We start from the raw sequence: 11,517 nt of genomic DNA on the forward strand, positions 1-11,517 counted from the left end.
TCCTCCCTAGGTTGATATGTGAACAAAAAAGTAAAGGGGGCTGAACGGTACAGGACCCTGAGATCCGTGAAACAACACAGCCAGTGGTCAGGATGGCACCACCACCCAAAAGTCCCTGCTTCTGATGGACACCCATTGAGTCTCGTTCAGTAGGGGTACCGGATAAATGTCATTGACCGAATTGACAAGGAAGGCACCAGCACTCAACTCAGTTTCAATATTTGATTTGGTATAGTAAATATGCCCTGTATTGTGATATGCTGAAAGAACTGTACACCTGTTTTCAAGCCTGGCCATCCAGAACAACCCAGAAAAACAACATCAAGCAACAGCATCTTCAATATCTTACCAGACAGTGGTTCGTTCTGAACATGGTCTTCTTCTTCTTCTTCTTCTTCAGGCTCCTTACTCTCCTTTGGAAGGCTGGTCTTTTTTTTCTTTAAGAATGAAAAAGACTTGCTGGACCAGGAGGGGTCCGCTTCTTCAGCCGATTGCTCTTTGACAGGTTTTGATGCACTTCCCATCAGGCTCAAGCTCCGAATTGGTTTGAATTTCTTTGGCTCGTCTTCTCCTTGATGACTCAGGTGCGGATAACCTTTGGGAAGACAATGATTGATTGATTGATTGATTGATTGATTGATTGATTTCCCACCCTTCACCCTAAGGTCCCAAGGCAGGTTACAGCATTAAAAACAACATTCAAAACAATTGACAACAACAAATTGTCACCTTCTCCTTCTGTGTAGTTCACTGAAGGTTCCATTTTCTCCTCCTTCTCCTTCTCCCTTATTTCTGTTTTAGTTTCATCTAGTTTAGGTTCAACCGATTTCTCTTTGAGAGATTTTGATCTACCTTTCCTCAAGCTCATTCTTATTATCTTATTGATGTTTTGGGGCTCCTTTTCTTTGAGAAGGCACTTGCCATCTTCACTCCCCTCCGTATGTTTTGCCAGAGATCTTGGCTCGGATGGCAGCTCCATTTCCCCGTCCGCCTCCCTTATTTCTGCCTTATCTTCACCCACGTTGACTTCAGTAGATTTCTCTTCGGCAGATTTCGATGCCTCTTCACCGTCCGTGTGTTTTGCAGGAGACTTTGGTTCTGCTGTCGGCTCCATTTCCCCATCAGTCTCTCTTGTTTCTGTTCTATGTCCATCCGTGTTAGTGTCACTTAATTTCTCTTTGAGACTTTGAGACTTTCTTTTCCTGGTGCTCAGTGTTTCTCTGATACCCCTGATGAAGCTTTTTGGCTCGGTTTCTCCTTGTTTATGCAAGGATGGACAGTCTTCAGGAGGACACTGTACACCTTCACTCTCCGTACTTTTCGCTGGAGACTCCGGCTGTGATGGCACCTCCATTTTCCCATTCCTCCCGCTTATTTCTGTTTTATCTCCATCCATTTTAGCTTCAGGCAATTTCTCTTTGGCCAGTTTCGATGTGTTTCCCCTGAAGCTCAGCACTTCTCTGATACCCCTAATGAAGTTTTTGGGCTTGTTTTCTCCTTGCTGACTCAAGGGCGGAGAATCTTTGGGAAGACAACTGCCGATTTCACTCTCTGTGCATTTTTCTGGAGACGCTGGCAACTCCATTTCCCCACTCGTCTCCCTTGCTTCTCTCTCTCTTTTTTTTACTGTGGGAGGCGGGGGGGGCCAGGGCAGGGAAACAAAGCAGGAAAGTTAATCAGTATGTTACAGAAGTGGAAGGCAGGAAACAACTATTGCTGACATGTGCAGTAGACATCCACTATCAGTAAGGCCAGCTTTACATATGGGTGTGATGGCCTGGGACTCGGGCTCGGACTCGGAACCATAGGAGACTCAGTGTGCACCGGATCCTTTGCCTCAGGCATCATCTGAACCAAGTATGGGGTCTAATCCTGAAGAGTCCCAGTCTGCACAGGTTCCCCTGCAACAAACACCAGCTGGGCCAAGTCAGGGGCCTGAGCCTGCCCTGGCTCCAGATGCGGGGATTACCTCGTTGCTTCCAGCTGGGCCATCACTTACAGCTGCTCCACTACCAGTTTGGTCAGGGGAGGCTGAGGCTGCTCCTGGGTTTACTCACCCACCAACATCTCCTGAGCTGCAGAGACTCAGGTCTGAGAGAAGGAGAGACCTGAGTACTCGCAGGAGGAGTGTTCGCCTTCGGGCGAGACAGGGAGGTGAGTCGCTGGGGGATCAGGACCGGCCGCTACCCCAACAAAGATAAAAGGCTGTCAGACCCCGTCCCAGGTTGTGGAAGGAACATTGCTGTATGCCAGATCCTGCCTGAGATCCTGTACCTGTCCTTGCCTGGTTTCCTGCCTTATGTCCTTCCTTGGCACTGTCGGACCGACTCCCAGCAGAACCTTTGGATTCAGGACCAGTCCCGAACAGTGTTTCACAGGTTACCCCCGGGCCCAGCACAATGTAATAGTATCATTGCCTGACCATAAAAATTGTAAGAACCAGTTTGGAGGGTGGTGTCTAGCTGACTGCTAGAGTGAAAAACAGCTCCAGATTAGATGCAAAGAGGCCTCTGCAAGCACAGAGAAAAAGTTTGGGCTGGGCAGTTGTTTCCAAGGACTGTGGCTGGATGAGAGATGGTGGGGCAATGAGGGGCAGAAGATGGCTGGGGGGAAGCTGAAACATCTCACATGACACATCCCCCCCCCAAAGCATATACAGTCATATTGCCAGCCAATTGCAGAGGCTGCTGTTGCACACCCACCCTGCTCCTTTCATTCCAGAAGAGATTTAAGCACCCATATGCAAGACTGAATTAACCATTAAGCGAAATAAACACATGCATCAAAAAAGGGGGGGTTGCGCCACAGAAACATTCCATTGCCAGATTTTTAACACTAATGGTCACAAATTGCTCAGCCGAGCGTTCATTTTCTCCGTTTAAGTACATTAAAAATCCCAACTATGCAACAAGGCATGCCTTATCTCTGCTAACTCTAGAAGCAGATGTGTTATGTAATATTCGTTTTGAGGACCTGATCAAAGGCTTTGCAATTAGAAAAAGTAGGGGAATTCCCACCCTAAAATATAAATACAAAAAGAAGCATTATTTCCCATCTTACTGTTTCGTTTCATTTTGGGGGGTGGGGGTGGGAAATGATTTTACAGTGTATATATTGAATTAGATAAATATGGGGACTTGGGTTGCCATATTTCAAAAAGTGAAAATCCGGACACAAGCTTTTTTTGGCAAAGTTGTTGAGCTTTTCTTTTCTTTTTAGGAAAATCACCAAAAAATCTGCACTTCCAGTATGGGCTGCCATGCAGCTGGGTTTTTGATGGACGAATCCAGGCTATGTCTGGGAAACTCTGAATGTATGGCAGCCCTAATTGGGGCACCCAAATCTTTTAAGTGCTTAGGGCTCCTAAAGGTCTTATTCTGGCCTTGCCCACACACCACCCATAAGCCACATCATTTGGTCCCAGGCTAAGACCATGGCATTCTCAGAGCCCTGGACAAAGCCTGCATGTATAAATCCCAGTCTGTCTGTCTGAGATCATTCATAAAACACATTGATAATCTCAGGACTTTCACCAGGGGTAATAAACACAGTTTCCTCCTGTTGCTGTTGGACAGCATAGTCAGATCTGTCAGTTTGGGTTTTCTCAAGTTCTCATTTTTCTAATCTTAAATTACGGCTCTCCAAATTTCTTTAGCAATTAGCACTTTTTCAAAAATCGCTGTGAAAATTCAGCAGCATTTTTCTGTGAATTTATCCTAAGAAACCTAATTTTTGTATGCGATTTCGTCCAATGCACGCATTTTTGCAAACCATTTCCCCCCTAAATATAGTGCAGTTTTCTATGATTTTCACAAATACTTGCATATTTCTGCACATTTTACCCTAATACATGCATTTTTTTGACACGTTACTTGGTTGGAGAACTGCATTTCCAAATTTGGAGAAGTGCAAATGGATCTGGCTGCTTGCACATTATTTTGAAAAATGCAAATTGGGCAGGTTTGCATTTAAGGAGCCAACTTAATTGGATTTCCAACCCCGATCCCTAACAACAATGAATCAACCCAGGCCTGTCTCCCTGCAGGCCTGGTTATAAAGGCTATAATGATGAGCTCCTACACCTTGAATTTTGCCACTCCGCCACCGGCCAGATGTGTTCAATGCTACATCCAGGCATGTCCCTGACCTACTAAAAAGATGACATTCAATCTCCACACTATAATAGGGCTCCCTTCCTCTCTGTCAATCCGTTGAGTGAAGCTGAAGATGGAAAACCTCCAAGGATCTTAAGCAGGTCAAGGCAAGTCCAGGGATTGATTTTTCCCTGCGCCGCTTATTGGCCTGATCTCTGGAGTCGATTCAGTACTTGTTCCTGACCTGTAAGGCGAACCCTCATTTGCACACTCTGCCTGGGTTAAAAGGGGCCCTCGATAGCTTAAGTTTTCTGAAATCAGAAATACGTCGATCGCCTTGGTTACTGCCCTGTGGTTTTGAAACGTGCAATCCGTGTTTGTAATGCCGGGTTTGGTAGGCCGGCCAAGTGTAAAGGGGGAAATGAAGCTCCTGTGCTTTTAATAATGTGTTGCGGAAGGAATTTCAGGAAGTGGAACGGGGAAGAAAAAGTACAGCTAATGATTTATTTATTTTCAACTTAAGGACAGCACCTAGCATAGCTGTCAACTTACAGATTTGAAAATAAGGGACCAGCAGCCTTGAAAATAAGGGACCGGCAGCCATGAAAATAAGGGACCAGCAGCAAAAATAAGGGATTTTAGTCAACCAGTTAAAAGGGACCAGGTAATTTTGGAGAGCAGAGCCGGTTTTTAGCCCTTCGTTTCCAGAGGTTGCTGCTCAAGATACCAGCTGATGAAACACTGCAATTAAATAACTGCAAGCAGCAACCACTTTTCGCGCAAAAAGAAGTCCAAGCTACGAAGATGCTGCTGCAGTTCTGTATCTTTTCTCTCGTGCTCCGTCTGCAGCTCTCAGTTCCATCAGGCGGGGCGGGAGGAAGGGGGGGGGGGAATAGTGTCCGAAGTAAACCCGCAGAACAGGCCATCTGTGCTAGTCTACCACTACAAATCTATGGGAGAAGCGCTTGCGGTCCTTCCCTTATAGCCCTTGGAACACCCGCCCGCGCCTCCTCCTCCTCCTCTTCCTCCTCGCTCTAAACTGCTTTCTCTATGGTTGCCCTCACTCTCCTCTCAAGGCTCCTCATCAATTCATAGACCATGCCAGGCTGCCCATCTCATTTGGGTCCTTCGGCAGCACAGCCGCAGTACGGCCTAGCGGGAGCAGCGGTGACGGGCAGAGGGGAGGCCCCAGGCAGAGACGCCCAGTTTGGCGGCCGCAAGGAGGATGGTGGCGGAAGGGCCCGAGGCTCCCGCCAGTCCAGGAGGGGAGGGGTTCCCGGGGGCCGAGGCTGGTGAGAGGAGGCCGGAGGGGGGTGGGCCGGGCAGCCAAGCAACACAGTTGGAGCCTCCCTGGCCAGCAGGGAGAGAGGGAGAGGAGCTGCTTCCTTTGAAACCCGGGACGTTTAAGAGGCAGTAGCAGGACACGGCGCTGGGATAAGGGACTGTCCCTCCAAATAAGGGACGCTTGACAGCTATGGCACCTAGCTGTCCTACCAACACCCCACTTTTTCTACTTCTATGGCACCATAGGATGGCAGCTCCCCAGCCCCCTCCCACACTAGACCTGTCCTTTCAGTGAGTGGTGTGACAGGCAGAAATACCACCGGGTGAGCTTTCCACCCATCGCTGCCACTTGTGGCTGCCTGGGAGGGCTCTGCCACCAAATTTTGCTGGTCAGATAGCTGCTAAAGCCCAGAAACCACGGCAGGCGAAGGAAACAGCAATCCAAGTTACAAAATAGAGAGAAAGACACTAGGAGAAAATTACAGCTCTTTCTTTCAGTTGAAAGAAAGGGATTTGAGTAATTATGGAGGTGGAAGAAACAGAAGAGTGGACCAAGATAGTTTCTGTTATGCATTCAGTGCTCTGTGTTTGTCTTGAGACTGGACTAAGGATTCTGAGCCCCTGTGTTCTGATTGGAGACATGATATCCAATCATGGAACATTTCAGGATTTGGGCCTCTACCATTGGCCCTTAAACTCTTGAGTCACAATTCGCAGCTTGGAAGTTTAGACAGCCAATCACGTTGGGAGTGGGAGTGGCCCAGGCCTTCAGAAATGTATATAAGCAGTTGCTTTGCCCCTGTTGTCCAGTTCTGTTAGTTCAATAAAGGTTCTTTATGTTAGCACTGTGTCCTGCCTTGTGGGAACCCACCTATACTTCAGTTTCTATTCCCAATTTAATATGAGTGGTGTTTGGGGAAGGTAGGAGAGCCCATCACACACAGAAAAAGACACACACACCCCAGCTGTCAAGCATTATATGCTTTGTTTAGGGAAAGGCTGCATCTTTGGCTTTTCCAGGTAAGTCCTGGAAGCCTGGAGGGCTGCTGCCAGTCAGTGTCCACAGTATTGAGCTAGATGGACCAATGCTCTGGCTCAATACAGAGGTACCTCGGGTTACATACACTTCAGGTTACATACGTTTCAGGTTACAGACTCCGCTAACCCAGAAATAGTACCTGGGGTTAAGAACTTTGCTTCAGGATGAGAACAGAAATCGTGCGGCGGCAGCAAGAGGCCCCATTAGCTAAAGTGGTGCTTCTGGTTAAGAACAGTTTCAGGTTAAGGACGGACCTCTGGAACGAATTAAGTACTTAACCCGAGGTACCACTGTATGATCATTTATATACCTCATTTCAAAGTTAATGTGTAATAACTTGGTAATCTTTACAGCAGTCCAGGGCCCCATTACTTAAAGGACCACCTTTCCCCACATGAACTGTCCAGGCCCCAAGATCAGCATCTGAGTGCTTTTATTCTCTCCAGGCAGAATGAGGACCGTTGTGCACCAAGTGAGCCCATGTTCTAAATATGTATGGCATAAACACTAATCCCTGTGCTTTTATTTTATTTTATCTTCCATCTAAAGCCCTGGCTAGCATGAACTCTGGTTTTCCATGCCCATGGGATACACAACCATAGCAAAGCCCAGCATGGAGAGTTTGCGTGTGGAAGTGAGAGGCTGGAAGGATTAGAGGACGCCATATTCCAACAGCTGACTCCCAGACCTTTAATCAGTGTAAAGGCAGGGCATTTTTCCAGCTGGAACTCAGCGGAACTCAGTTCTGGTACCTTTCAGGTGGGGGCCGTTGTTGCCATTCTAATAGAGCAAAGGAGGTGTTCATGGTGAGTTCCGGCACCTCTTTTTCTATAAAAATGGCACTGTGTAAAGGGATAGAGAGCATTGCATTTGCGCTAACTCCATGTGGCTATTATAAACCATAAAAATGGGATCTATATAGTAGGTTTGCATACAAACCCCTATGGTTGCAGTCACAGACTTCTGCTGCAGTACTTTTAAACCTGCCCCCTCCCCCAAAGAATCCCGGGAACTGTGGTTTATCCCACAAAGAACTACAATTCCCAGCATACTTAACAAACCACACTTCCCACAAATGCACTCGGGTTCAAAGTGGTACAGAGAATATAAACAGTCCCAAAACAACAGCCATATCAAAAATGACAACATTGCTGAAACGGCCCAAGAAATCTTGCTGTCTGAAGCAGTGGCGTAGCGTGGGTTGTCAGCACCCGGGGCAAGGCAAGTAATTTGTGCCCCCTAACCCGTGGATTTGCGCCCCCTAACCCTAACCCCCAGATGTTGCGCCCGGTGCGGCCGGCCCCCCCCGCACCCCCCCCGCTACGCCACTGGTCTGAAGAGAGGCTGGAAGAGCTCAAGAGGAACAGATCAGGTGTAGCTGTTGCTGCCCACCACCATCTGCCACCCGAGGCAGTTGTATCACGGTGCCTAACAGCAGGGCTGGCACAGATTACTACATAACACTTACTACATAGCACTATTAACAATTCATTTAAAACAGACCAAATATTTACCGTAGATTCCTGTGTAGTAGGTGACTGGGCGTATTACTAAAGGGACCCCTGTCCATTAGGTCCAGTCGTGGCCGACTCTGGGGTTGTGGCGCTCATCTCGCTTTATTGGCCGAGGGAGGCGGCGTACAGCTTCCGGGTCATGTGGCCAGCATGACTAAGCCGCTTCTGGCAAATAAGAGCAGCGCACGGAAATGCCGTTTACCTTCCCACCGGAGTGGTACCTATTTATCTACTTGCACTTTTGACGTGCTTTCGAACTGCTAGGTTGGCAGGAGCAGGGACCGAGCAACGGGAGATCACCCTGTCACGGGGATTCGAACCGCCGACCTTCTGATTGGCAAGTCCTAGGCTCTGTGGTCTAATGGGCCCTTTAATGGGCGTATTAGACGACCCCCCAAATTGGCAGCTGCCCACCGCCTCTGCTGCTGCTTCGGAGCCGCTGCAGTAGCAGCGAGGGGTGGGCTCCGCTCCGCGCCGCCAATACCCGGCGTATAAGACGACCCCCGACTTTTTAAGCTCTGTTCCAGGGTTAAAAAGTCGTCTTATACGCTGGAATCTATGGTAAGTGTCTTTCGTGTTGATGGTTGCTTGTCCTCTACTGATAAAACGTAAATTATGCCTTCTCCCCCATTTAATCTTGTAAATATCTAGGAGGAGGAGGGAGGTGGTTCATATCCACCTAGAACACACAGACTATGACGGGGAACCCAAAAGGGACCTCCAGTCCTCCAGATGCAGTTCTCTTCATGACTCACCTGGTTTTCTTAAATCTGCAATTTCTCGCAGTCCCCTCAGAATAACCGGTTGTCAAGACACCTTCTCCACAGAGACAGGGCGTGATCTCATCTTCTTTTGGCTTTGCAAAACTTGACTGAACCCTGTACGGAGAGCATAACAGAGATGAAAGAGGGGATATTTTAGGCTAAACCCAAAATCCGTTCGCTACCAGAGCTGGCTTTTTTGTGTGTGTGTGTATGCTGCAAAAGGAAGTAAAAAAAGAAAAATACTCCGGTTACCCTTTATTTTACTTTCTGTTTGCAAGATGGAATAGCAAGCTGAGAACAGTTCCAAAGGTCAGTTTGGGGGAATTCCACCTCTGCTTGATTAATGATTTACACAGCAGAGTTCGCAGAAAGGCTTGGCACCCAGACAGCAAATATGTATATTTAAGATCCACACTGAAATGTTAACCAAATGTTAACCTTTTGTCTTGGCAGATTATGCTCACTTGGCTTATTTCCTTCTGGGTTCCCCCTCCTTTTTCTATCCTCACAACACCCCTGTGAGGTAGGTTAGGCTAAAAGGCAGCACCCAGGGAGCTTCCTGGGCGAGTGGAGATCCAGGACACTCTAACCGCTAGGCCGCACTGCCTCTCACACATAACTTCACGACTTGGCTAATAATAATAATAATAATAATAATAATAATAATAATAATATATTATTATTATTATTATTTATACCCTGCCCATCTGACTGGGTTTCCCCAGCCACTGTTGGCGGCTTCCAACAAAGTATTAAAATACAGTAGTCTGTTAAACATTAAAAGCTTCTCTAAAGAGGGCTGCCTTCTAAAAGTCTGGTAGTTGTTTTTCTCTTTGACATCTGGTGGGAGGGCGTTCCACAGGGCGGGTGCCACCACCGAGAAGGCCCTCTGCCTGGTTCCCTGTAACTTGGCTTCTCGCAGCGAGGGAACCGCCAGAAGGCCCTCAGTGCTGGACCTCAGTGTCTGGGCAGAACTGAGGCATCTGATCATAGCCTGCATTTTTAATCAAGGCTTATATTTTGATCAGATTCCTGTATTCTAAAAATGACCTTAAAGAAATATATATTTGTAAATGTTTGTATCTCTCATGCCAGGCAGAAACCATACTCTGGCAGCTGTTTATCTTCTTGATCAAGGGCCCCCTGATTTATAGCAGTGTCTCAGGGTTGTAAAAGGAAATTAAAGTCTGGGAACAAAAGGTCACACTGACCATACAAATTATAGAATACAATCAAGGTTGCAAAAATAGTAATTAATTATGATGCCTCCCATTAAACTTGAGCCACATCTTCCTAAGGTTAAAAGGGCAAGAGCTAATACAAACAGCAGCTGGCCAAGGGAAGAGGTCTCTCTCTCTCTCTGAAACTGCTTTGAATCTTTAGAATTTAGCTTAGCTTTTACTAAGTTCCCTTTCTTCTAAAAAAACTATATATGTATGAAATATATTGGCTTAAATGTAATTATGCAAAGGATTTAGAAAGTAAGAAATTATAGAATCATAGAAGAAGTTGGAATAGACCATGAGGGCCATTGAGTCCGGACCCCTGCCAGACAGAGAGACGCCATCGGAGCACTCCTGATATATGGTTGTCAAGCCTCTGCTTAATGACCTCCAAAGATAAAATTAGCCACCATCTGTTTTGGAGTGAATAGGGCAATAGGGCAAAAGATGAAATGTTAGTTAAGGCGCCTAGTCTAGGGCAAAAGGTTATTTGGTAATTAAGGTGCCTTGTAGAGGTTAATGGCTATTTATTTGCCAATTATAAATAGAAGGAAATATAGCTCTTTGTCTCCCATAAAAGGTAATAGGAAATGGGTGTATCTTTTATGATTGGTTCTAGCAAACAGCCAATAGGAATTTTAACCAGGCTGATTGGACAGAGGCAGCCAAAGGAGGAGCAAGGGGGCTGAGCTGAGGGAATATAAGTGCTGGCCATAAGGGCAGGAAGGCAGGCCAGAGCTTGGTAACCATATACCACTGTGCCTCTCATTTATTTGTCTGACAAATAAATTATTATTTTAATTTCTCTATTGCTGCGTTGAATATTTCATTCCAGCTAAGCGTTAACCACAAGCAGGGTGCTACATTTTATGGTGCCTCTGTGACTCGGATAAGTGGTCTGCTGGAACACAGCCCCTTCGCCTTACTGGGCAGGGTACAAGAGGGAGGACCACTAACTGCTTACCCAGCGCGCACTGGAACATTTTTTCCAGGGGAACGCAGAAGTCTCGTCTGTCTGATACCCTGCTCACCGACGGCGACGGACCGGGGGGAACCAGAGAAATAAAGAGGGATCCGCTAAGGGTAAGTGCACAAAGGGGTTTTGGCCCTCCAATTAATTGGGAGGAAGAGAAGTCTTGATCAAACTTCTGCGTCTCAGTAAGGGGAAACTGAGTACGCTACATGGCTGGGTACATCAGATGGTGATCTGGTGTAGGGAAAAGGGAAAGGTTGGGAGGTAGAGTGTGGTGAAGTATCCAGCGCATTGTATGTGTGAGAAAGTACAACCTGAGTGTGGAGTGGGTAGTACTTCGGTTCCCAGTAAGGCGACTTCACTGGGCAAGGAACCCCACGAAGCGAGTGTGTAAGTGACTGAGTGGATACTTCACAGGGCCATACAATGGGAGTTGGAGGTTCAAAGGGGGAAAATACACCTCTTGAATGTATGTTAAATAATTTTAAGAAAGCCTTCTCAGGGGCATATGGAGTCAAAATGACGCCAGAGCGCTTGAGAACGTTATGTGAATTAGAGTGGCCGAAACAAAATGCTGAATGGCCATCTCAGGGAACCTTTGATATAAATTTAGTAAGCAAACTTTG

General features: G+C 46.9%; 1 protein-coding gene across 2 annotated transcripts in view; it reads right to left on the bottom strand.

Annotated features, from left to right (window-relative positions):
* The window catches only part of EXOC3L4 (exocyst complex component 3 like 4), a 41,561-nt gene extending 32,602 nt beyond the window's left edge, over positions 1 to 8,959 (bottom strand). For both annotated transcript variants that reach the window (XM_053367536.1, XM_053367451.1), the window contains exons 1-3: positions 8,687 to 8,959; positions 730 to 1,626; positions 350 to 595 (exon numbers count right to left, since the gene is read on the bottom strand). In XM_053367536.1, the coding sequence (XP_053223511.1) occupies positions 350 to 595; positions 730 to 1,585 (1,102 nt within the window). In that variant the 5' untranslated portion in view covers positions 1,586 to 1,626; positions 8,687 to 8,959. The remainder of the gene's footprint in view (positions 1 to 349; positions 596 to 729; positions 1,627 to 8,686) is intronic.
* Between the last annotated feature and the right edge of the window lie 2,558 nt (positions 8,960 to 11,517).

This window comes from Podarcis raffonei, chromosome 1 (genome assembly GCF_027172205.1).
Source record: "Podarcis raffonei isolate rPodRaf1 chromosome 1, rPodRaf1.pri, whole genome shotgun sequence".
NCBI lineage: Eukaryota > Metazoa > Chordata > Lepidosauria > Squamata > Lacertidae > Podarcis > Podarcis raffonei.